Source organism: Filicampus tigris, chromosome 2 (assembly GCF_054856515.1).
Source record: "Filicampus tigris isolate MCC_2025a chromosome 2, RoL_Ftig_1.0, whole genome shotgun sequence".
NCBI lineage: Eukaryota > Metazoa > Chordata > Actinopteri > Syngnathiformes > Syngnathidae > Filicampus > Filicampus tigris.
Window position 1 is genome coordinate 29,693,309 of NC_141218.1, and position 25,988 is coordinate 29,719,296.

Genomic DNA, 25,988 nt, shown 5'->3' on the forward strand with positions numbered 1-25,988 from the left:
TTATGTGAATTCACCTTTTATTTTATTTTTTTCTTCAATATTTTACATGCATTCACATAGAAGAAGGAATTAAACACTGATGACTGAAAATGTGGGTTATTGTCGTTGGCCCTTTACGTAGGCGATTCCCCTCACAAATAACCTCACGCACAATCCCTTTGTCAGTTTGTCGTCTTACACATTTTATCAAAATTACAAAATAAGGCAACGGCACTACTTTAAGGCGAGAAACGTAAACACACAAATAAAAGCAATAACATTGACACAATGACATCTCATCTTAACAGTTATTCTCTTTTCTAAGAAAAAAAGTTGAAATGTTTGGATAAAACTACACTTCAAATTCCCTTTGCAATAGTCCCTTCTGCTCCTCTGCCGTGTTGCACGAGCGGATTATATATATTAAAAAAAAAAAAAAAAAAAGCTGTGAGTTTGGTTTCTCTAAAAAGTTGAAAAATCACAGGAGAGTCAGACGTTTAGGTTGGGAGAGGCACGGCAAGTCACCTGGAAAGACATTAAAAAAAAGTGCTGAAACATTTTGGATTTGCTGAAACTGGATGCAATAGGGAGCTTTTTACCTGCATGAGGCAGTGGCCCCCTTACACCATCTCGTACTGGTTGTTGGTTATGTATCGAGACAAGCAGCAGGCCAGGAATATCCCAATGAGCTGAGCACAATAATAAACATTCAAAACACGCACAATCACGTATTCTGATGCTTTTTGGAACAAACCTGAACCTCTTGCACCATTACGCAGTGGTAACTTGACTCATGAGTGTAATTCATATACTGTATATCAAATACATTTTCCTCATTGAAATAAGTGTGTGTGTGTGTGTGTGCGTGCGTGTCTACACACTACATGCATATTTGGTATGTTATATGTGTGCCTGTAAGGGGCATGGCCTCACGAATGACATCAGGAGTTAGTGTCGGAGTTGTTGTTTTTTCAAGTGTTTACACTTTGTATTGTGTTTGACGGTCTTATTCAGTAAAGGGCTCCAAGTACATCAGTGGCTGTGGCTCTTTTTCCCCACATCCGAAGACATTACAGTACCTTAACTCATTCTATCCCAATGACATATTTATGTCATTTCACAGAGGGTCTGAAAAAGTCCGGTACTGAATGAGTTTTTAATTGTTCTGTATTATTCTTTTAACTTCATTCAAATGGTGCTATTTTTGAAGTTTGTTTGTAGCTAAAATTTGGGCTCACAACAAATAATAAAAAAAAAAAAATTGTAATTCAAATCCCATCAAACAACAGCTCATAACTCGAAAAACTTGTAGGCTGGGGCATTCGTAAGCAGTGTTAATTTTGACAAGATATTTTAATTTCTTGTTTCTAATTTGTCAAGTTAATGTAGTTATCGTCTCAATGAATGACTTCAATTTTAGTTTTCGTCTGAATACAAATATTTCTGATGAAATAATTGATGAAAAAATGTAGTCATCAAAATTAACACCGCTCGTAAGTCAAGACACCACTGTACTAATTTTGTGGGGTGTTGCTACCTTTCAGGAGCAATTACCTGGAAGAAGGCGATTCCAAAGGAGATCCCAGCAATGATGCCCAGGTTGGACTCCATTACATTGGTCACCAGTGAGAAGCAACCCTGCACGCAAGACGTTTTTCATCAAATTCAAGTCAGTTATCCAACATTAGCAAGGTCATGAGGTTGCAGGTGAGCCGCAGCCCATTCTAGCAGATTTGGGGCGAGAGGCGGGCTACACCCTTGACTGGTCGCAGTCAATTGTCCAGTTGACGATTTAGAGCAGGCATGTCAATCTCATTTTTGTGAACCCAAGAACGCATTAAATGACCGCATATACACAACAAATTCATGGATACCTAGTTTTGACATCAGAAGACAGTACATAATTGTTCAACTACTTTCCCAATTGTTTTTAAAGGGGCATTTGTAACCAAAAATACTTGCAATATCTTATACTTCAGTGTTGTTAAAAGTGAAGAAATTGACAAGGAACATGAAGCCGACCTACATGATTTGCCTTCACGGGCAAAATAAAATGCTGTTGGGGGCTGAATCTGTGATTTCGAGTCTTCAATGAACCGAACATGAATGTTTTTGGAATGTGGGAGGGAGCCCGAGCACCTGGAGAAAGCCGAAACAAGCATGGAGAGAAAATACAAAGCCTACACAGCAAGGCCGGAGCGGATTTTGGAATTTGAACCGCAGAACTGGGAAGTGAGCATGCTAAGCCACGACTCCAGCATGCAACCAGCAGAGGGCACAAGTGATTCAGGTCCAAGTATTGTACAAGGTGGGCCTAGTTCTATACAGAGAAGAAAAACAATCAGTTTCTTTCACATAAAAATAAACCATATGTATGGAGATGTACAGCCAACTCTGTAGATGCCTTTGGCTGCAGAGGAAAGCAAAACAACAAGTAAACATCATATAGTGGTAGTTAAGAGGAAAGTTAATGATTGTGATTTTTTAAAATATATATTACAGACAAATGCTTAGCATATCTGTCTTCTAGTTCTAAATATTCATGGTCCGAATCTAGGCTCCAGCCTTCCTGTGTGGGTTTAGCATGTTCTTCCCGAGCTTGTATGGGTTTTCTCAGAGTACCCGAGCTTTGGCTCATTGAAGACTGAACGACTCAAAATTGTCCACAGTTGTGAATGTAGGCATGAAGGCTTGTTTGACTCTGAGTGCCCTGAGATTGGCTGGTGACAGACCACTCCAGGGTGTACATCATCACTTGCTCCAAGTCTGCTGGGATTGGCTCCATCTCACATGTGATCCCAATGCATACAATTGGTATAGAAAAATGGAGGAATAGATACCGCGAGAGGTGCTACGATCGATTGGCCAACGATCGCGGTAGGCCGATTTTCTGGAAAAAGCGCGTGACCGGTGAACAAAGCCTTTAACGGCCGAACGATTGACCTGAAGCCAGGGGTGTCGAACTCACTTTTGTCATGGGCCAAATCGTCGTTACGGTGTCCCTCGGAGGCATGTTATGTGTGTCAGAGCATCTAAATGTGTGATCAGCTTACATGGATGTTATGTCCGCTATTGATAGCACAAGCTTTAGCGTTGACAAAAAAGTCAGCCTCGTGAAAATTGGTTGAGAATTGAGCAAGCCATGGCTTATTTTGAGTGCACATGCATTCAGTTTGCCTTCGATGGGAACATCACCACTAGCACCTAGAATTAGCCTGGCTAGCATTAGCATCCAGCTTTGTTGAATTTGATATTTTCATTGAGTTTCGATGTAGTGCTGAGATGTCCCACACTGCGAGCAGGCATTGAACGCTCCTCAAGAGCTAAGTGTTGATAGCGAGAGACGTGGTTTCTTTTCTTTCTCCTCCTTCGACACAGCTAGCTAGTAGTTTGTTCGTGCCAGCAAACTCAGTAGTTGCAGATTTCCCGTGTTTCACCACGTTTGTTGTTGTGTGTAAATGTTAAAAGGTGAGTTTAATCATTTAGGTTCGTGTCAGGTTAGTTATTTCGGCTAATATGCTAACTATTCTAGTGATTAAACGTGTGAATGTGTATTGTATATATTGTTTGGGGTTTTAATTGCTTAATACAGTGAATTGTAATGTTTAGGCATATTGTTAACAAATGGATATGCATTGGATGATGTTGCTAGGTTATTCTTTGTTTGTGTTGTTGCAGACCACAATAAATAGATGTGTCAAGTGGAATACGGGCCTGTGTTCTCTGACAGGAGCACCCACATCCACACCTTGCCACTCTAAAATAGTCAGCTGGAGACATCATACCAATCCTATGATCCTCTCTGTTTTACTTCACATTATGTACAGAAAATTGTCAACCAGAAAATTGTTTCCAGTTTGGCAGGAGAAACGCAAACGTTCCACTGATCTTATTTCACAAGACAGGCAGCGGTTTCTTCTTGGGTCATAAGCGGAAGTGACGTACGAGCTGCCTCGCAAAAGTTGCAGTAATGTACTTGCGCCAAGGACCCGATCTAATCTGGACATTTAAAAAAATTTCAATGAACATTGTTTTAGTCCCGCCCTCGGCTTGTTGCAATTTTTTTTATTTGGCCCTCCGTCCATTTGACTTTGACACCCATGCTTTAGAGGGTTAAGCATGTGGTGATGTACTTACGCTAGCTTTCGCCATGTTTTTTTAAATCACTAAACGGGTATTTCAAGTGAGCTGCGTGGCAAACAGCGCGCATACATGCACTTCCTGTACTACAAAGACCAAGATTTGCTGCGGTTGAGCATGCGCAGAGTGTCCCGTGTATTCGGAATACTCCGGTTGTCGTATACATGCACGCATATTCGGGTAGGTAAGAAAGTACCCCAGGCATGACATTAATAATTAATTGAATGATTAATTTCATACTCATACTCCAGCAGGATTGGCAACACCATTCTGATTTGCCCTCTGATGTGTGATAGCAAGCATTTTCCTTCCATTGGGCAATTTGGTTTTATTCTTATTGGAATACAAGGCTCCATGTAAACATCACCAGTTATTATATAGTTATTATTATCTTTGTGTTTGATCCGTATAAGACATTGGCAAACAGCTGCTTCTACATGGGAAAGTAATGATCCACATTTTCCCCCCTACTTTCTTGGTACAGACCGTACTGTAGTAATCGAATCGACATTTGCTTGTGCATTTTCTGCACTGTCAAATTGAAGCAAGGTCCTGTTTTTCAATAATAAAGGGATAGATATTAAAACTTTTTTTTTTCAATCTGGTTGATTAAAATTAAATAATATAAATCACAGAAAACAGATTAATCCATTATTGAAGACAAATTGGTAGTTCTAAAAATGAACAATTTACACCGAATCCATGTGACTTCTATCATCCAATCCATAGTCTTGGATAATCGGTATCGGCAGCTTAAAACCGTGATCGGAACACCCATAGATAGCACAGTATAGAGCATAACTACTTCACAAACTGACAGAAAGAGAATGGAGTAAGGTTCTTCAGGTTGGTGAGCGCATACATATTTTTGCACGGCAGTCAATAAAATGTGTTCACATGCTCAGTCCTTCGTTGGCTGGAATAAACCAACAACATGATTTGGTGGATGTGGAAACTTACGGTGTTGTACACTTCATTCCGAGCCTTGTCCAGGTCCTTGAGGGTCTCTGGAGGGCAGTTGGTGTTGACTTTGCAGCAACTGGCGGGGATGCCCTGCTCTTTGAAGTAGTCCGTTTCGGCCCAGTCCGTGTAGTTTTGCACGCCGCAGCATTGCAACTGCATGTGAACAAAACAACAACACAAGTACATGTGCATCAAAAAGCGTCCCACTGGCGGGTAATACAGCACACTTTATTACTGGTGTGGGTTTGCAAGTTTCCAATATGTTTTACTAGTTGCTGTCATTTCAAAGTAGCATGTTCCAGCAAACTCTGACCGGGGGCATTTCCATAACTGCGACTTAACTGTGCTCAAATGGGCTCAATAATGAACTCAACATCTGTGTAAGAACAACAGGATCAATTTGAAATGTTCTACCTGTTTTTATCCCTTTGAGGTAAAATAGCATTTATTTGAGGGGGGCTTTTATGTTTCTTGACAGCAACTAATTTGAGCAAAGCATCTATTCGAGGGAAAGACAGCATTTTGAGAAAACGTGGTACATCTGCAGCAGAGGTGGGCAAACCTTAGTGCTCAAGAGACTCTAGTATCAACTTTGCACCAATCGACAATGATGCTAACAGACTGTGAAACGGTCATGAGGAGCTTGTACACTGGAATGCATTACACAGGTGTCTGCTGAAAATGTTTGTGGATGCGGTGACATGCCAGAGAAACTTTGAGGCAAACATTTTGCGTCAACCTTGATTTGTGATTGACTTGTATGATTTAGTAGGCTTTTTTATGATACATATAATTATATCCATCCATTATCATAACCGCTTATCTTCACAAGGGTCGCGGGGAGTGCTGGAGCCTATCCCAGCTGTCTTTGAGCAGTAGTTATAATCAAGCAAAAATTTAATTACAAAATAGTAAAAATGAGTATGTGAAAATAGTTATAAAGTTAAAACGCTTTGCAATTCCACCGGTCATTTTTACCTGAATGCTTATAAAGTTGCACCCACAGTCAATTTGAAGCTGTACTTGAACCATTTGGAGTATTAGCATAGTTTTGGTCTCTTTTTAAAGACAACACTTTGAATGTTTCTCCTCAATTGTCGGAATCTGTTAAAGTGCTACTGGAACTGAATTATGGAAGTTTGAATACACAAAACAAGAAAGACTTTATGTCCGCCTATTTTTTATTCTTGCAAAAATCTTCCTTGGTAAATTAATGTAGCACGGTGGTGGACTGAATAACACAACAGGATTACAGGTTGAAGGCTTCAAATTTGACTATAATACTACAGAAAATGGTGGAAACGGGTGAAGGCTGCTATTCTGGAATGCTTCAACATACATAAATGATTACATGAGTTCTAATGAAAAGTAAAACTTGGGGCGATCTTATCCTACATCCAGATAAAAAAAATAAATAAATAAAAAAATAAAAGAAGGTGACGCTATATGACGTTTGCTCTTACGCACGGGCTGGGGTCACTGCCGGTGGCCTTGAAAATGTCTGTTACGCAAGTTGCGCGCTGTTTTTGTTGTCGTTCAAAAGAGGTTTCCAAAGCAACCAAATACGTTTTTTTTGGGGAAGAATTTGAATGGATCAAGTGAGGTGTTACTCGAACACAATGAAACAGCCCTACATTTTGATACCATACATGCATTAGTCTGATCATATCGGACTCGACCTACGATGGAGAATATGTCCAAAATATGCGTATCTGATGGAATTATGTAACGGTTGCAGCAGCTAATAACGTGATTTTATAGATGTCAGGCTTGTTGTGGACTAACTATATTACTGGAATACTTTTACTGGACCCTTGTCGACGATAATGGTCATTTTTGATGGATTATGACATTGTCGTGGACATTTATGAGGCTGAAATGGTGAGTTCCGTATTTTTGGTGTGTTTGCGGTTGTTTGACTTAAATGCTGAGCCTGCAGATATGATTGTATCTTATAATGTTTGGTATCATTCGAAACTGTGGAAACTCCGTTTTCTAACCATATATAACATGCCCGGGAATGCTTTGAAGTTGTTCTATATATAGCAAATGTACTGCCGGTGGGACGCTGGAATCGCAACTAAGAAAAAATAAATAAATAAATAAATACTACGGAAAATTTGTATGCAAAATATGTAACTACTTTTTCAATAATAAAATCATAATTCAATTGCATTTTTAGAAATTATTTTAAAGGGACATTGTGTAGAATTTAGTGCTATCTGGTGGAGAACTAATAGAATGCAATGACCTAAGTTCAAAGTGCGTGCATTTTGAAGCACATGCACTGCCTCAGGGAGACCACACGTTGCAAGCCTACCACCAATTTCTTCAGCAGAGGTGCGTGCAAAATGTTATCACAAAGGATTTGTAGTATTCCCTAAGCGCACTGCATGCTAGTCATCATGTGGAGTTACTACGTTCGCTGTTTGTCTCCTTCGGGGTATTTGTAGCATGATTATGTGAGCAGCGAAACATTGCCGCCTCCTGTCGGGAGGCGCGCCCCATGTCATATAATTCACAATTACTCGCCGTACGATTATATATTAAAAATAAATGTACGTTGATGTGATAGAACAACTTGGTTTGCATGTTAAATTAATAGTTGAAAAATCAAAACATTCAACACACTGTCCCCTTAAAATAGAAACTAATGAATTATAACCATGTATGTGAATTTAAAAAATAAGTACAATTCTATTTGAGGAATGAAACAGCAACACACAATAATGTAACAAATTGTACAGGAATCTTTATCATGAAAATGCTCAGTGTGCCAGATTAAAGGCCGTAGGACTACAACTTACAGTCCTCTGGATGGCGTCCACTGCGGATCGGCTGCTCTCGGTGCTGTTGTACGACTTCACTGCGTTTTTGTAGGCCGTGCCTAATTTTACCTTTATCTGAAGAAGTCCAAACACAGAAAAGTCATTACATTCTTGTCTGCGACTTCATTTCACGTTGTGCTTTGGTCACCAATAACTAACCTCATGCCTGAAGATGAAGCCTGATATTCCGGCCACCAGCTCGGCCAGGAAGACCACAGTTAAGAACATGGCGTACTGTCCAATGACAGAAAGTATAAAGGAACGTGTGTCAGACATTAAAAGCATTGTGGTGTTCTGGTTTGGAATTGGGGTGGGGCGGTGCCCCTCCACTGACCAGTTTGAGCATCCACGGGCTGCCGCGGCATGTGGCAAAGCAGCCAAAAAGCCCGAATATGATGATGGCGGCGCCGGTGCCGATGAGGACGTACGGTGCGTTTGTGCTCTCATCGGAAGCTAGTGTGATGTACGCCTCCAGGTTGACCTTCCCCCACACGCCCACTGCCAGCAGGATCATGCCTGTGAACTGAGGAGGAGCAGCAGCCAATCAGCATCACTGTATTATGACATATATGATGACACACTAGGGAAGCACTTTTTCCAGACTGCTGCAGGCCAGATTTCACGCTCGGATATCAAACGACACCCCACCAGGCTCCGCCTCTTAAAGGCACATATCCAACACACAGGCACTAGAGCACACAAAGTATTTGATATATATCTTTTATGGAAACAACACAATGTTTACAAAAATTTAAAAAGTTGGATTTCAATCATTTTAAGCACATCTTAATCAGTTTAAATGTTTAAAGCGCGTGGTGGGGGAAAAACTAGAACCCCCCCCCTTTTTAATATGTTTTCTCCAGCGTAGAGAATTGAACCAATTGCAGGTGGATCTGGAACATATCCCGTGATAAACAATATGTTCTCTCTAGCTTAGAGAATTGAACCAGTTGCAGGTGGGTCTGGAACATATCCCGTGATAAACGGAGATCCACTATATTGGGACACACTTCCAAACTGATTCATTTTTTACTATTAGACGCTTCCAACTTTGTCATTGTTGCCTATTACTGTCCATGAATCAATCAATCACATCAATCACATTTTATTTATATCGCACTTTTCATACATAAAAATGCAACTCAAAGTGCTTTAAAACATTCAAAGCAAAACATAGAATTATCTTCATTCAAAAGAAAAGATAAATTATTTAAAATCACTGCCCTTCAGGTGCGTGTGTGTGTGTGTGTGTTTTGCACTACTGGCTCCAGTAGCCATAAAAAGGACAGATAAAAAACACGAGTGTGAACTTTGTGTTGGCTGCAGACGGCTGATACAAAGATAAAAACAGCAGCAACAACAAGTACGCAATCGTTATCTTTTGTGTGACTATAAGCGCTATATTCACTTAGAGCTCTGAAAATTATGATTGGTATCTGTTGTTTGTTTCATTTTTACATTCAAGTGTCACTAAAACAGTCAAATAATTTCTTTTGAATTGTTTTTTTTTAAACCTTTCTACTAGTAATGTCAATATAATAATGTGTTAGGATTTTGGACTAATTATATGAGATTTAGATGTGCTTTCAACTCTAATGGAGGGTTAACATTTTCAATATATGGTCAAGTAATTTGCCTAGCAGACTTGTTCTTTTTAATTGTTAATAAAGGACCAAACACAACAAAAGCTCAAGTGTGTGCATAAGCAATGAAGTCATCACATATTCTCGTTTTTTTTTCTCCCCCTTTTCCACTAACTGTTATGGAAGGGACTGACATCAATACAGAGGGTTTTTGTCAGTGTAATTGTCACTAACCGGGCCAAGTACTGTCGGATGCCCATTTTGCTGACGACTGACAGAAACACACCACGTATGCAGGTCACATAGCGTGCTGGCATATCTAGGCTCCTATCATATTGTCGCTGTCCTGTGGAAAACACATATCTCCATTTTCTTATTTTTACATGAATCATGTTTCATGTAAAAATTAAAGTTTCCAAAATTGGAGATAAGTGTTTTTCACTGGACAGCGGCGATATGCATGATTGTCCCTGCCATGGTCCCTGCGTGATGGTGAACACCAAGAAAAAGAAGTGTGAAAAGACATTAAGCCCCTATCCCAGTGAGGGAGGAACAATTGCGACTAATGGCGAAGGTAGAAAAATGCGCGTTCACATCACAGTTTGTCAGGATTCGTTCAAGGTCGCAAATGTTCGCCAAACGGTCGCCAGACGCCTGTACTTTTTTTGTCACAAGAAGGGAATTTTGAACATGTTCAAAATTTCCTTTGACAAGAAAAATCACTAAAACTATTGGCAAAGGTCTAGCGAATGTTTCGTGAACATTTGCGTCATTGAACGAACTCTGACGTGAAGGCAACTGCTGCCTTCGAAGACACTCGCAGTTGTTCGCCGCTCAGTTGTATAGGGGCTTCAACACTTGACAAGAACAACGCTCCCAACTTTTTGGTGTCACCAAATCATAGTATACCCTCTGACTAGGGCTGAACAATTTTGAAAAATAATGTAATTGTGATTTTTTTCCCCTCAATATTGTGATTTCAAATCAATATTATTTCTTTAAAGGGACACTTGGGTGAGCTTAACTTTGGCACTTATATAATAGGATTGCATGTAAAAATGACATCAGTACTAAAGCGCACCCCCCAAAACATTCTGTAGTGATTTAAGGTCTGGGCGTGGCTTATGTTTGGCTTTCAACAACTTTTAAATAATTTATCTTTTCTTTTGATTGAAGAGAATTCTATGTTTTGCTTTGAATGTTTTAAAGCACTTTGAGTTGCATTTTTATGTATGAAAAGTGCTATATAAATAAAATGTGATTGATTGATTGATTATGTTCTGTTTTCGCTCTCAGCGGTCTACGTCACGGGTGGAAGGCAAGCGTGGTAATATTGCTCGCTTTGACAGTTCTGTTGTCTAAAATGGCGACCGATCGCCACCAAAATGCAATGGCACATTACTACTCTTGTCCACTTCAACCTGTGAAAGTATAAAAGTGTTCTGCACAATAGTTTGGATTTATTGACATAAAACGTGATCTCATCATGATCACATCCACAAAATCAAAAATACCATGGCAATTGCTCCTCCACTTTCACAGGCTGAAGCGGACAAGAGCATGAATGCGCACACGAACCCTGACTGGTTATATTTTGGACATTTAGCTACACTAAACTAGTGTCAACTCTCAGGAGGGAGACGGCGGCTTGCAGCAGCAGCAGGCAGATTGGAGCTTTACGCCCCCCACTTCCCTCCCCGCCTAAAGGTAGGATAATGGGACGGCTAATAGCAACAACTAGCTTCAGGTCGTCAAAACAAAAGGTGTCAGCACAACAACATTAGCTCCTTTCTCTGCGTCCAGCCTGCGTTGATCTTCAAGTCGCGGGGTTGTCCCCCAAGCAGTCGCATGCGTTGTCAGACAGAGAGCCGCCAGAGAGTGAGTTATGCCCTCATCGAACAAGCGTCAATGTTCAGCGAACAAAAAGTTCCAGCGAGGCTGACTCAACAGCCGAGTGTGGCCGCATTGGAACGTACCTTTTCGGCTGTTTACGTTCCAAATTGGACGGCGTGTGTTCGGTCGAGAAATAGGGGCCATTCCTCATCCAAATAAATGTGCACGTCTACTCATTTCCACTCCAGTCTCTGTAAATATCCTGACTGGTGTTAAATGCCTCGCTCGTACTAACCGTGATCAGCAAAGAAGCAGCGTTTTTTTGGTTGTTGTTTTTTTTAAGCAAAGAAGAAGTGTGCACTGGTCCCAGCCTATGTAGCTCATGCTCACTTCCACATTTCCTCTTTCTCATATAAATCAGCCAGAGAGGTTAATCCTTTTGATATGTTGAAGTGGGCATTAGTAGAGATGTCCACATAAATTTTGGTGCCAATTGATCGCCGTTTTTGGACGTTATAAGCAATGAAAGTACAATGATTTCCAATGGAGAGTTTGGAATCGGTCCCTCGCGTGATTCCGGCCGAACAAGGATAGAACGGTAGGGGGCGCGGCCATTCTGCTCATTACCAAGGGGCGTTATTCATGGAGTCACCTATTTCTTAATTTCTCCCAAACTTCAGATTAGAGGCAGTTTATTTAGGTATAATTAACGTTGCACACTTAGTAAACACTTTGACTCGCTGTCTTTTAAACGTTTACTTTAACTAATTCACAAAATTCTGCAAGTGTGGTGTGAACAAGTCAGTAAGTATATAAAGTACTACCGGGTGATACAGTGTACAGAATGTTTTTGAAAGAGAGCGAGGTTATAAATGACCTCAAATGTGCCAATTATTTGCAGTATATCTTCATCGAGTTTTTTTGGGGGGGGTCAAATGTATGTGTTTTTTGTGTATTATTTTGTGCGCAACTGATACATGGTTCGGTTTGTGCCCTAATAAAACGGATACCTGGTTTGAGTTTGAAAAAACAAAACAACTGTATTTTTCAATTTCGATAGGTTCAGTGAATGCGCAAACTTGCAGTGTTCGGTCGCACCAGTAACGTCAACAACCACTGCTATAGTCTCTTTAAATCAAGCACTGTTGTTTGACATAAATCTACTTTAAATTTTCTAAATCAGTTAAATTTTTTATTTACTTTTTCTACTTGGTGCCATTATAAACATTGGAACGTGTGCGTAATCAGCGACGTCATCACGTTTTAAATCTCGTCTTTGATTAATCGCCGGCGGCTGTGCTCTCAAATAAATGCGACAAAGTCACCTTAGTTTTTGGACGAGCATCACATAAATCTTTACTTTTATAGTTATATTTTATAACTTTACAACGAATAAGGTCCTTGTTAGCATCTTTGTAGCCCATTGTTGCTGTAGGCTTGTTGTCCTGACCCCCCCCCCCCCCCTTCCTCCACATCGACATGGTCGCAGCTCACCCAGAAAATAAGACTGTAGGAGATGAGGAAGGTCTTCAGGCATGTGATGACCGGCTTCGTTTGAAGCCGACGTGAAGGCGGTGACATGTTCGGCTTCTTTCGTTTCGCAGTGAAGTATAAAGAAAAAAAGCTCACTACAAAGCAGCCCCCAAGAGAAGAAAAAGTTGGTGGTGGTGGTGGTGGGGGGGGAGGTTCGTTCTAGGCAAGCTCAAGAGGGAAGTGACGTCACTGTCCAGATTACCTTTCCCAAGGGAATCAACGACAGCAAAAAAAGGGAATTAATAACAGTTGAAAAATATCAAGTTCGCAACTATGTTTAAAGTTGTTGCTCACTGGTGCCGCTTTCACAATAAAATAGCAAATGTGAAGCATGTAATAATAAATTTACCATATAAAAATTAAGGGTCAGTTGAAAAAATAGCTTTGAAAGAAATTCTGACAAATTGTTTTCATTGAGATACATCTGCACTAATTTTGTGTTTTATACCAAAGATGCAAAAAAACTGCGGTTAGTTGCTACCTAAGCAGCATAAGAACCCTTTATACTCAGGGCAGTGTCAAGTTATGTCCCATCGCTCAACATTTTCCTCTGTTTTTTTATTTATTTTATTTTTTTAATAAAGTAAATGACGAGATCAATGGCAAACTGAGCGCACTCAATTTTTATTGATGAATTTTATCCCGGTAGTTCACGGAAAACTCTTACGTTTTGAAATCAACTAGCAATACTAATTAAAACAATGCAACAAACATGAATGAGCAAACTTTCTGTATTTTATTCTGAAAGTTCTCAAACTCCCTTTTGAGTGCTCGTTAGTTTCTGTACATGATTGTCAGATAATCACTCGACGAACCATCAAGAATTCAGTAAATTACTGTGTGAAAATGTATATTTAAACATTAACACACAAAAACAAACACTTTAATGATTTCAATGATAACTTTCTTTTCTCTAACCCTTATCGACGCGCTGTAACGTCATTGAGTAACAAGAGACAACAGCGCCCCCAAGCGGATTTGTACTCGCCACTGAAGTAACGAAGATCTTTTTGGCTGAGCGCTCCTGAGACAAGACAAACAAGCTCTCATTTCCCACCGGAGATATACCCGTGGGGCATTTTAAAAGTCGTTTTACTGTCACTTGTCAAGGTTTTGTGGAATGTGCCGTTGTTGAGAGTCTGACTTGGGACGCCAACAAGAAGCTGCGTACAACTTTTTCCCTCCCAGCAGTGTCATCCTCTTTTACCAAGCAGAGGTTTGACTATGACCCGTCTCCCGGTGCTCTTTTTGTTCTTGTTATATCTCACAGGTGAGTCAGTGAAGCTCTTATGATTATAATAATGAAGAATTTACTTATGTCCCTGTCAATATGGTCTGGCATGGTCTCTCAGATAAGTCAGTCAAATGTCTTGGCAGTCTTTAGTAGTAATAACATCTGCATTAGATACAGATGTGGTTCATATTTTTAAGACCCCACTCCCACTTTGGGAAAACAACATTTGGAATTCGGTATTATAGAAGTATAACAAAAACAATAATAATTGCGAAGCAGTTTTTAAAAAGAAATGAAAGTGAAGATGTGATTTTGTTGGCAGGGGTGTAGCCAGAAAATTTTCAGTGGGGTGGCCAGAATGCATATGTGTACACGTGAGCATTTACATGGATCATAACCCACTCTGTAAATGACAAGTCATTGTTTATCATACCATCCACAGTCAAGGTTTCATGAAATTAAAATGTACAAATATACAAAACCTTGCCCAACACCCTGATAATACAAGCAGGATCAAGTCGAAGTAAAAAACAACCATTTGCTGTGCTTCATTTACTAGAAAATACCATTTTACAATTGGCCTACCCAGTTTAATTAGGGGTTTATTACAGCCTTTTCCCATGTTTTTTTTTTCCTTGTTCCAGCTGTGTGTGGGACCACAGAGGATGGCGTCTACGATGATGTTGTAGAGGAGGAGGATGAGCTTCATCTGGACTACACCAGTATGTATGGAAATAATGCACGCCTGACATGGGCCATACACACACACACACACGCGCGCGCGCACACACATGCACGCACACACATGCACGCACACACATGCACAGAATACCGGTAAATCGTTACAATATACCTACATAACAACACCCGAATATAAAACTATTAATAACTTCATTACAAAAGTTTATTTGTAAGAATAAACACCTTGCCTCACTAATTACTTAATATTCTGAAGCTGAGTAAATAAACTAATAAACTCCCACACCACTATTTGAGGAATCATCACTATCAGTCTGGATGTTTCAAGTTTACATACTGTATATGCTGGAGATAATACATACTGTATACTGTAATAGGAGTGTTATTAATACGTTGTGACGGGTATGCAAATATAATTAATATGGATATAAAATGTTGCCATGTGCTTCATATTAGCATGTACAGTAGGTGAGACTGGGACAATTGTAACATTTATTTCTCTGTCTTTGCTGTGATTCGGCAGAGTTAAAACACGCTAACATGTGAATATTTATAAGAATAAAAATGTACCAAATGTGCCACTGTGCACTAACCTAACCAATCTGATATCTTAGGCAAGCTTATTTTCTGTTTCACCTTTTCAGAACTCCTCTTCCTTTTTGTTAAAGGGGAGTTTCTGTTGTCTGGCTTTTGGTAAGGGTCGAACAACTGTTGGTCTGAAGTTCAGTTTCTTCAGTAGTCCGTGGCTTTTTGAGTGGCTTCTTTCATAGCTGATGTACGTTCAGGGGATGACTGGGGCAGAGGCTTGGTGCACAAGCTTGCTTCGTTGGTAGAGCTGGACCTGGATCATCAGTTATTTGGAAAGATACAAACTCATGGCTGGATTGCTTGCCCAATTGTAATTCCAATACAAATCTAATTTGAACTGATGCGTTCAACTCAAATTTAGCTTGTGGTAAATTGTATAATTTGATAAATGTTACAACTGTCCCCGATTGCATTAGCAATGAGCTTGCTTGGCTTTAAGCTAACGGTTAAAACATAACCACAAACAATGTCAATGAAATATAGCTAAACAGACACCTAACCAACGTGATATTGGTTTGATGAGTTCAACGACAAAGCTGGCCATATAAAAGGGGTGTCAAACTCAATTTTGTTAATTGGCATCCCTTGGAGAGCCGATGTGAACCAGGGATGGCGCCACATCGGGCTAGGGGGTGCTATAGCCCCATCTGAAATATGTGTAGCCACAGCTAAGCCTGTCAAGCATTTTATTTGATATTCAAAATATGTTTACAAATTGTTTGTGTGGGAACTTTAATTGGAAAAATGTAGAATTGTTGGTATATCTGAATTTTTGGCGTGTGATTGAATGAGATGAATGGTTTGAATTTCAAATGGGAACAATGTGAATCTGTTTTGTTGAAAGTGTCACTGGAATGGAATAAATAGGGTAATTATGTGGGCAATGTAATGGTCAAAATATAGAATTTTTGGTCAGCAGGAGTTTTTGGCAAGTTGAAAATCATTCCCAAAGTAATTTGAATGGACGGAATGATTTAAATTTCAAATGGTAATGATGTAAATGTGTAATATTGAATGTGCCATTGGAGTGATTGGTAAACTCTACCACATTGGGAATGAATGGGGAATTTTCGGGTCAACATTTTTGAATTTTGGGAGAACTGTGAATATTTGGAATGAGAAAAATACCAGCCCCTATGGTGTGAATTTTTGGAACATGCTGCAGCATGATTTGAATCGGATGAATTGTGTGGAATTAGGATGCATGTCAAAAAAAGTGTGAGAAATAAAAAAATAAATAAATAACATTAAACATTTTAAAACATAGCCGTCAGCCCTAACTAGTTTTGAAATCAGAAGCGTGTTCAACTATTTTTCAATTTATTTTAAAGGGAGGATTGGTAAAGAAACAACTCTTGCAATATCTCATATCTCAGTGTTAAAAGTGTCGACAATTGGCAAGAAATATGAAGTCGACATACATGGTTTGCCTTAGCGGGCCACACAAAATGATGTTGTGGGCTCGATCTGGTCCCCACACCTTGAGTTTGACACTTTTGCTATACTGTATAATGAAAAAAATAATTTGAACCAAAAAAAAAAAAACTGTCTTAGCTCAAATGATTGTTTTGTGTGTCTTACACACTACTTTTTCACATGTGGACTAACCTAAGCGTGTGCAAGGTGAATCAGGGGCTTGTTGTTCCCGGAGCATTTGCAAGCGTGACCTGTGTGACGAATGTCACCGGTCTCCCCTATTTTGTACATAAAGTACACACGTTCCACATATCTTCTCCTCCCCATCAGAACTTCACTGGTGTCGCTCTCCACGTCTCGTCAATGGGGAACTGTCCTGCCACTCCCCACGAGGCCGAGCGTACCGGACCACCCAGGGCACCCGCTGCAACATGAGCTGCGACCGAGGCTACCGCCTGATTGGCCGGAGCTCCATCCAGTGTCTCGCCAACCGCCGCTGGTCAGGAACCGCCGTCTGCCGCAGTGAGTGGAAGTTGCTGTTCAAAAAAAAATATCACAGTTAAGTAATGTGTCAGCCCCCGAGTCATTGCGGGGGATATGTAGTCTGAAAAGTGAATTGGCGATTGTAGCTTTTATTTCCCACATGTGAAGGCATTACAGTCAATAAGCCTTTTTATTCGTGATGGCTTGGGACAAAGCCCTACTATGAACAGTGAAACTACAAAGAATTGATGCCACGCTATAAAAAGGGTTTGTTGGAAGAAAATGGAGAGGATCATAAAGCATCAACATCATGCATACAGAGTCCCTCCAAATGTATTGGAACGGAAAGGTTTTGGTTCCTTTGTTTTGGTTGTATACTGAAGACCAGGGGGTCTTCAATCCTGTTCCTTGAGTATTGGTTTCCTGGATGTTTTCCATCTCTCCGTGCTGCAACACACCTGATTCAAATGATCAGATAATCAGCAAGGTCTACAGAAGCGGAATAATCAGCCTGATTATTTGAATCAGGTGTGTTGCAGCAGAGGGAGATGGAAAACATCCAGGGAACCAGCCCTTGAGAAACAGGATTGAACACCCCTGCTCAAGACATTTGGGTTTTCAGGTCAAAAGAATATGAATTCCAGCTTTTATTTGATTGTTTTTACATCTAGATGTGTTAATCAACTCAGGGCAGAGCAGCTTTTGTTTGAACCCACTTTTTAAATGAGCAAAACTATTGCAACAAGTGATTGATGGATGTTTCTAGTTGCTCAGATGTTCTCTTTTAGATTGATTTCTTAAACGTTAGATACTGCTTGATTTTGGCTTAGGCTTTCATCTGTGAAAACTGCATTTGGTGTCAAGCAAACGTGAAGACCGGTGAGCTGTCGATGGGAGAAAAGCAAATCATAAGAAATTGAAAGGGGAAATTTCAGAGCTATTTCACAAACATTGGGCATATAGCCAATACAACAATTTGGAATGTCCTGAAAAAGAAAGAAACTACTCGTGTACTGAGCAGCAGATATCAAACAGGTTGGCCAAAGGTATCAACAGGAGTTGATGACAGAAATATTGATAAAGCTGTGAACAAACACTCAAAGACAACAGTCAGTGACATCACTGCCAAGCTCCACAGGGCAGAGGTGAAAGTATCACAATCCACTGTTCCAAGAAGACTTTGAGAGAAAAAATATACAGGCTTTACCACAAGATGCTAACCACTCATCAGAAAAAAAACAATTGGAAGTCAAGATTGGATTTTGCAAAGAACTACAGAAATAAGCCACAAACGTTTTGGAACAAAGTTTTATGGACGGATGAGACCAAGATGAACCTCTACCAAAGTAATCAAAAAAGGCCAAAGTATGGAGAAAGAAAAGATCTGCTTATGATCCTCAAATCAGGTCCTCGGCATGAGTCTTTCTTTATTGATGATGACCATAACCCAAAAGAGCAAGCATATCCCCTCCTGAAAAGGGGACTGGAGTGAGAAAACCCAGAGAGAACTGAAAGAGGCTGCAGTAAAGGCCTGGAAAAGCAGTTCAAAGGGAGAATGCCACTGATGTAACAATGTCTGTTCCAACGCTTTTGCTCATTTAAAGCGGAAGTCAACGCAAACATATTTTTTTCAAAAATATGTTTTATGCAAGCCCACTAGTTGAAACAGGGCATTCTGATAAATATTGCGTTTGTGGAATAAGTGTTAATCCACTCGTTTTTAAGCCATCTCCGGGGGCGGCCATTTTGTCTTCTGTCGACTGAAAATGACATCACAACTACTCACAACGACCAATCACGGCTCAGATTCAGAGAACAGGTCAGCTGCGATTGGTCGTTGTAAGTAGTTGTGATGTCATTTTCAGTCGACAGAAGACAAAATGGCCGACCCCGGAGATGGCTAAAAACAAGTGCATTTTGCTACTTAATTTATATTCCACAAACGCAAAACGTTTCAACTAGTGGGCCCGCTGGGAACATATTCTTGAAAAAAAATATGCTTGTGTTGACTCCCGCTTTGAAAAATGACGGGCTCCAAACAAAAGGTGCGCTGTCCTGGGTTGTTTAACACATCTAGATATGAATATTAGGAAATCAAAGCTGCTCTTCTGACCTTTAGTCTCATATTCATCTTTTTTCATCCTAAAGCCAAATGTCTTCACTTCAGTTTACCATAAAAACAAAGGAATTGTCCTTGCCGTTCTGATGTTTTTGGAGGGGACTGCAGCACGGACACAATCGTTCCATCAGAGTGCCATGCCGATTTTCCTTTTTTCTGCAGAGATGCGATGCGGCGTGCTGCCCCTCATTCCGCACGGCAGATACACATGCACTCAGGGCTTCGTGGTGGACTCCAGGTGCGACTTCACCTGCACCCCCGGCCATCGCATCGAGGGGGAGCACACCCGCACGTGTCAGCACGGGGGGAAATGGAGCGGGGCGCAGCCCATTTGCTCAGGTACTCTTCAGAAGCAGAGGTGGCAAAAATACTCACACTCTGTGCTTAAGTACAAGTCCGAGTACTTGGGTCAAAAAAAGACTCTGGTAAGTGTACCAGGTAAGAAGTACTGATTCAACTTCTGTCATGAAGTAAAAAAAAGTACAGACTCTGAAATATACCGTAAATGCACTGATGAGGAAATTTGCTGCAATAAGATGCAATAATCCAACCATGAGTCTGCTGTGACATTGAAGTTTAATGAAGCATACTTAAAGCGCAAGTCAACGCAAGAATATGTTCTATGCAAGCCCACTAGTTGAAACAGGGCATTCTGATAAACATTGCGTTTGTGGAATAAGTGTTAATCCACTCGTTTTTAGCCATCTCCGGGGGCGGCCATTTTGTCTTCTGTCGACTCAAAATGACGTCACAACTGCTCACAAGGACCAATCACGGCTCAGATTCAGAGAACAGGTCAGCCGTGATTGGTCGTTGTGAGCGGTTGTGATGTCATTTTCAGTCGACAGAAGAGAAAATGGCCGCCCCCGGAGATGGCTAAAAACGAGTGCATATTACTGCTTAATTTATACTCCACAAACACAAAATTAATCAGAATGCCGTGTTTCAACTAGTGGGCCCGGTGGGAACATGTTCTTGAAAAAAATATGTTTGGGTTGACTTCCGCTTTAAGTACTAGAGGGGAAATTTGCCACAATAAGCAAAAATCCAACAATACCACCGTGAGGATAAGCGGTTCAGGTTACGGATGGATGGGTGGGATGGAGTCTGCTGTGACACTGAAGTTGAATGAAGCAAACCCACAATCTGGTGAACTGACCAAATGTGGACTGGGCTCATGTGGGTGAGCTGACCCACGTGAACTTTTATAACTCCATTAAAGGTATGGGGCCAGGAACTTAGGAGACAATCAATATATACGCAAGAAGACCACCATGCTAGCTGTTCTGGCGGACCCAGTGTGTTTTCTCTTGACACGCCCCGGTGCACCTGACAGTTTGGTGATTGAAAGTCAATTAGACTTTAGACCAGCTTGGAGCAGGTCTAAGTTGTGGCACAGTTGTCACAGCAGCGACATTGTCTCTATCATAATTCAAATTTTGCTGAATACAAAAGCAAAAATAAAGTTTAATGGTAAATTATACCTTCCTGTGTGGAGTTTGCATGTCCTCCCCGTGCCTGCGTGGGTTTTCTCCGGGTACTCCGCTTTCCTCCCACATTCCAAAAACATGCATGGTAGGTTGATTGGACACTCTAAATTGCCCCTAGGTGTGATTGTGAGTGCTGATGTTTGTTTGTTCCTGTGTGCCCTGCGATTGGCCGGCAACGCGTTCAGGGTGTAACCCGCCTACTGCCTGAAGCCAGCTGGGATAGGCTCCAGCACGCCCGTGACCCTTGTGAGGATAAGCGAATTGGAAAATGGATGGCAAATCCTACTTATTATCATTAATCCAATTATTTCAAGTCATTCAATTAATAATTTTAGCGCTCGTTGACTTTACCTCACGCTATTTAGTCGCATTGTCATTGGTGGTGATAAAAATAAAAGTAGCAAGCTTCTTAACAAAATAAGGAGTAGAAAGTATAGATAGCTGTTTTCAAATGTGGGGGGTTTAGGCCTTTTCACACTGCACTTAGCAACGCGCGCACACCACCGGCAGTTTCATTCATTTGATATGAAGGCCAGAGGACAGAATGACTTGCAATGTTGCGATGCGCTCTTGAATCGAAAAAAGCGGCATCGCCGTAATGTCATAACATGCATTCAATAAAATCGGGGTTGGTGGAGTGATTTTAGAGTGTTAATAGAAGTTGACCAACGAGTGGTAAAAGCCTCCCTGTTACTTCTGAATCGGCTGGTAGGCAAGCACTTCCAAAAGCTTGCACCAGGACGCTGTCGTCCCCGCAATACACACCAATAATCCAAGTGCCGTGCAACAAATCTTAAAGAGTGAAAAGTCATTCGAAAAATAAATACAAATACTCAAGTTCACTGTCCAGAAGATGCACACTGAAAAAAAAAACGCACTTTGAGCGATGAAGAATTTCATTAGCTTTGGTAGCTTCAGTCTGCAGTCGTAAAATGGAGCTAAAGTCAATCCATCTGCTTTGCTGACTTGTGATGGTTTTTTTCTTCACAAGCTCAGCTCTCTAGAGGCTCACTTTCACCAAAATAAACATATTTCCTCCCACGCTGCTAATGGAATCCAAAGCTGCAGTCACTCAGGCTTCGTGTTTCCTTGAAGCGGTGGTTTTGAAACTGGGGACCGGGGAGGCAAGACTATTGTCCTAACAAAGTAAAGAATAAATACATTCACCTACCCAGTTAAATGTAAGAAAAATACCGGTACTGTACATGTTTTTTCACTTCTATGTTCGCCCCATGCTAATTGTAACCTCACCCTATATTTGTTTAATTGCTAGGACAGGGATGGACAACTGGCATCTGGCACCTCACATGCATAGTATTGATTGGTATTATGCATAAAGCTTTGAAATATACTGATGTGGTCACTATTTAGCGGACTTCATCTGCTGCGGGGTGGTGTGGAATGTAAGCCCCGCAATAAACTTGGTATTACTGTACATTTGCCTATAATGAGAGGACAGTTGTCCATAAAATGTGTTGTGGATCTCCAAATGATTTCAGATACAGAACCGCCCAAAATCAGGTGTCCACTATCCAGAATCAAAGTGGCAGAACCTGGAAAACTGACTGCCAGGGTGACTTGGGATGCACCAGTTGCCACGGACTCAGCTGATAAAATGCTTGAGTATGTCTCTGTTTAACTTTAGGAGCATTTTTGCCCGTTTCAAATGGAAAGACAAGTTCATCTTTGTTGCCTTTGTAGCGTGATCCTAGTGGGCCAGCAGCCCGGCACTGACTTTAAGGAGGGAGCCAACATAATTCGCTACAAAGTGTACGACCAAGCCAGAAACAGAGCCGCCTGCAAGTTCATCGTCCGTGTTGAAGGTGAGCAGACTCCACACCTCGTTTTTTGAGATGCAAGCGGATTTTTTTACTTTGGCTTGCAAGCTTGAGACACGTACGAGTGCTGCACAGTGGAAAGTGCCGCAACTCATTACACAAGCGGCAGTTTGGCAGATACTGTATAATTGGGAAATATTCTTCAACATAGAAGCTTCAAGAAGTGTATTGAGATAACTGTAAAACTAAACATTAAACAAAGAGAACTCCATGTTTAAAAATTTTCAGTGGACAGCAGTGACAAAACGGTTAAAAACCAGTTTATTTTGCTGTTTAACTCATAATCCACAATTACAATATTAATCAGAATGCCCGGTGTGCCTGAATAGAACATATTCTTGAAAAAAATATGTTTGGGTTGACTTCCCCTTTAAAGGGCCATAGTAACATGTATGGCTTGATTAGTAGCAATTGATTAGTTAAGATGGTAAAACTGCCTAAAATCACCTTATTGACACGGAACAAATTAAACTTATTTCAAGGCACAGAAACACAGGTTCATTGTACCGTCTGCCATCTAGTGGAAGAGCATTCAATTCTTCTGCCACTCACTATACATCATTGACATAGATGACAAAGATATGGTTTCCATAGTGAGTCAATTATTTTGACCCACTTAAGTGAAATTCGGCACATTGGGTACGAATCACTCAATAACACCTGTGTCCCTTCCTTCCAGTGAGGAGGTGCTCCACCCTGTCTCCACCTTTGCACGGTTCCCTCACCTGCTCCTCCGACGTCACCAACTACGGCGCCGCGTGCGAGTACCACTGCGACGGCGGCTACGAGCGCAGGGGCGTGTCCAGTCGGGTTTGCCAGTTCGACCGCAGCTGGAGTGATGGGCCTGTGGAGTGCGTTCGTGAGTACGAAATACACAAACGGTGGGATTATTGCATTCAGCAATACCATCCATCCATTTTCGATAGTGCTTGTCCTCATTAGGGTCATGAGTGAGCTAGAGCCTTTTCCAGCTGACTTTGGGCAAGAGGCAAACAACACCCCAGCCATCAGTTTTCTCTCGCACTTGTTGTCGACATTAGCAGGGTTGGCTCTGGGTTCTGAAACTTTTTAGCCACCTTGTGGCTAAACAGTATAAAAATCTCCTAGACACACCTGAATGTTATTAGCCACCTGCCCATAATTCTTATCTTTGCTGATGGAAGTGTTCACCCCAAAACACAAAGTGACTTTATTCGTTTTTTTCTGCACAATATCAGAATCGGGATTGGCCTAAAAAAAAAAAAAAAAGTCCCTATTGGTCGGGCCGTAATTAATACCATAGTGGCCGCCACTTAATTAAAGGTCATTCCTCAATTGCACTGTCTTGGGTCATTAGAAGAAATTTATACCCATTGGCAGAAATGAGGCAAAGTGCATCAATCATCTTTCCCTGGCCACTATTGACAGTGACAGTGGTATTGTGCGTTTTAGCCATGGAGATCGAGTCAGACGTGAAAACAGCGTCGGCTCTGCTGCGTCAATTTTTCCAGAAGAGGAGACTTCTCATCCTGTCTGCGCCCAACATTGCCGACCCAGAGTACCAGCTGCAGAACATCATGATACAAGTGAGGAGAACTTCGAAAGCATCACAAGCCCCTCGCAAAGACGCTCACGGATCCCTCTGCTTTCGTCCCGCCCCCAGAAAGCAGACTGCGGATTACAGCTGCGCCACGTGACGCTGATCGAGCTGCTGGGCTCGCCGCCACAAGAGACGGGACGCATCAAGGACAACAACTTGACCTCGCTAGTTGTTGACGAATTGAGGTAAAGTCGAGATTCAAATGGGTTCCACTCACTCTGACGCGGGAAGTGTCTTCACACTAAAATGCTGAGATGCGGTTTCTCTGGACAGACAAGAAACTTTTTAGTAACATGGATACATGCACTCCCTCACACAATCTCACAGAGACTCACTCATATCTCATTCACTCACTTGCTCCAACTCCTCGCACACACATGCACTTACAATCTCTCTCACAGTACTTTTACACACACACACTCAATCTTATTGCCATCATACCTTAGCGCAGAAAAAGCAATCTGATGAGATTTTCAGAAAATAACAGGATAGATTAAAAAAAAAAAAAAAAAAAGTGAATGTGCAAATTCAATCAACAGAGCCCCAAATATAACAGAATCACAGCAGACAGACACTCATTCATCTAAGTAGAGGCAAATATATACAGTAGATTTTCCACTGGGAGGTCCAATATGTATGAAGGCACAGCTCAATTATCCAGACTGGAAAATGCTTTCATTGAGTTTCCCACAAAACACACTCACACACAGGAATTCCACATCTGACTCAGTGTACAATACCGACCAATAGGGGATTTCAACTGGATTGTAACGATTTTCCCCACAGGCTCACATTCCGGATCTCCAGGCAATACTTCAGCATGGTGCTGGTGGACAAGCTCGGGCTGGATCGGGAGCGCTTCATCACCCCCATGGCGTCGGAGGAGCTCTTCTCCTACATTGACAGCTTCTTGCTGGACGAAGAGGAGAGGGAGAAGCTGGAGCTCCACTGGGACTTATGCGAGTCATAAAATAACATTTAAAAAAAAAATAAAAAAAAAAAGAGTGGGAGAGTAATAAAGTCGCCAGCGCAAGGGCCAAGGGGCATGCGATGATAAGACGGGCCTAGGAAGCCCGGATGGACTCGGGAGGAAAGTTACATTTAACTTTTCAGTCTTCAGTGCTTTTGATATCACCAGTAGAGACAAAATAGAGCACAAAACACATTCTCATCATCAGTACTAGTAATGCACTACATTAACTCTGTTACATTCACTTAAAGCGGAAGTCAACTCGAACATATTTTTTTCAAGAATATGTTCCCAGCAGGCCCACTAGATGAAACATGGCATTCTGATTCATTTTGCGTTTGTGGAATACAAGTTAAGCAGCAAAATGCACTCGTTTTTAGCCATCTCTGGGGGCGGCCATTTTGTCTTCCGTCGACTGAAAATGACATCACAACTGCTCACAATGACCAATAGCGGTTGACCTGTCTTCTGAATCTGAGCCGTGATTGGTTATTGTGAGCAGTTGTGATGTCATTTTCAGTCGACAGAAGACAAAATGGCCGCCCTCAGAGATGGCTAAAAACGAGTGCATTAACACATACCCCACAAACGCAATATTCATCAGAATGCCCTGTTTCAACTAGAAGCTTGCATGGAACATACTCTTGAAAAAAAAATTTGCGTTGACTTTCCTCTTTTAAGCTTTTTGGGATAAATTCTACTCATTAAAGTAG

General features: G+C 41.2%; 2 protein-coding genes and 1 long non-coding RNA gene across 4 annotated transcripts; 1 reads left to right on the plus strand and 2 right to left on the minus strand.

Annotated features, from left to right (window-relative positions):
* Nucleotides 1-13,065, minus strand: tspan6 (tetraspanin 6). The gene is made up of 8 exons (XM_086023385.1): nt 12,821-13,065; nt 8,245-8,433; nt 8,070-8,144; nt 7,890-7,985; nt 5,080-5,235; nt 1,534-1,617; nt 579-668; nt 1-504 (listed from the first exon to the last, which is right to left on the minus strand). Exons 1-7 carry the CDS (start codon nt 12,905-12,907, stop codon nt 600-602), a joined length of 756 nt encoding a protein of 251 aa, XP_085879511.1. The 5' UTR covers nt 12,908-13,065; the 3' UTR covers nt 1-504; nt 579-599.
* srpx2 (sushi-repeat containing protein X-linked 2) lies at nt 6,553-25,679 on the plus strand. 2 transcript variants are annotated; one of them, XM_086023384.1, is made up of 10 exons: nt 6,553-6,963; nt 14,738-14,815; nt 17,127-17,318; nt 19,561-19,737; nt 22,388-22,511; nt 22,590-22,711; nt 23,406-23,585; nt 24,158-24,291; nt 24,369-24,490; nt 25,092-25,678. In XM_086023384.1, the coding sequence occupies exons 3-10, from the start codon at nt 17,228-17,230 to the stop codon at nt 25,273-25,275; spliced, it is 1,134 nt and encodes a 377-aa protein (XP_085879510.1). In that variant the 5' UTR covers nt 6,553-6,963; nt 14,738-14,815; nt 17,127-17,227; the 3' UTR covers nt 25,276-25,678. The 2 variants fall into 2 exon arrangements, with proteins under 2 accessions (XP_085879510.1, XP_085879509.1); XM_086023383.1 differs by lacking the exon at nt 6,553-6,963 and adding an exon at nt 13,795-14,129 and having other exon boundaries at nt 25,092-25,679.
* LOC147152000 (uncharacterized) lies at nt 16,420-24,873 on the minus strand. The gene is made up of 3 exons (XR_015085687.1): nt 23,633-24,873; nt 23,452-23,570; nt 16,420-17,332 (listed from the first exon to the last, which is right to left on the minus strand). It is a non-coding gene; the product is annotated as an uncharacterized LOC147152000 (long non-coding RNA).
* Nucleotides 25,680-25,988: the final 309 nt, after the last annotated feature.

Bases quoted from the DNA above. Each gene is read 5' to 3' on its own strand.
- srpx2 (XM_086023383.1), top strand. From the start codon at position 14,084: ATGACCCGTCTCCCGGTGCTCTTTTTGTTCTTGTTATATCTCACAG. The intron at 14,816-17,126 runs GTATGTATGGAA...CCTCCCCATCAG, and splicing joins GCTTCATCTGGACTACACCA to AACTTCACTGGTGTCGCTCT. The intron at 17,319-19,560 runs GTGAGTGGAAGT...TTTTTTCTGCAG, and splicing joins AGGAACCGCCGTCTGCCGCA to AGATGCGATGCGGCGTGCTG.
- tspan6 (XM_086023385.1), bottom strand. From the start codon at position 12,907: ATGTCACCGCCTTCACGTCGGCTTCAAACGAAGCCGGTCATCACATGC. The intron at 8,434-12,820 runs GTGAGCTGCGAC...GCTCCTCCTCAG, and splicing joins CCTACAGTCTTATTTTCTGG to TTCACAGGCATGATCCTGCT. The intron at 8,145-8,244 runs GTCAGTGGAGGG...GTCATTGGACAG, and splicing joins GCCCGTGGATGCTCAAACTG to TACGCCATGTTCTTAACTGT.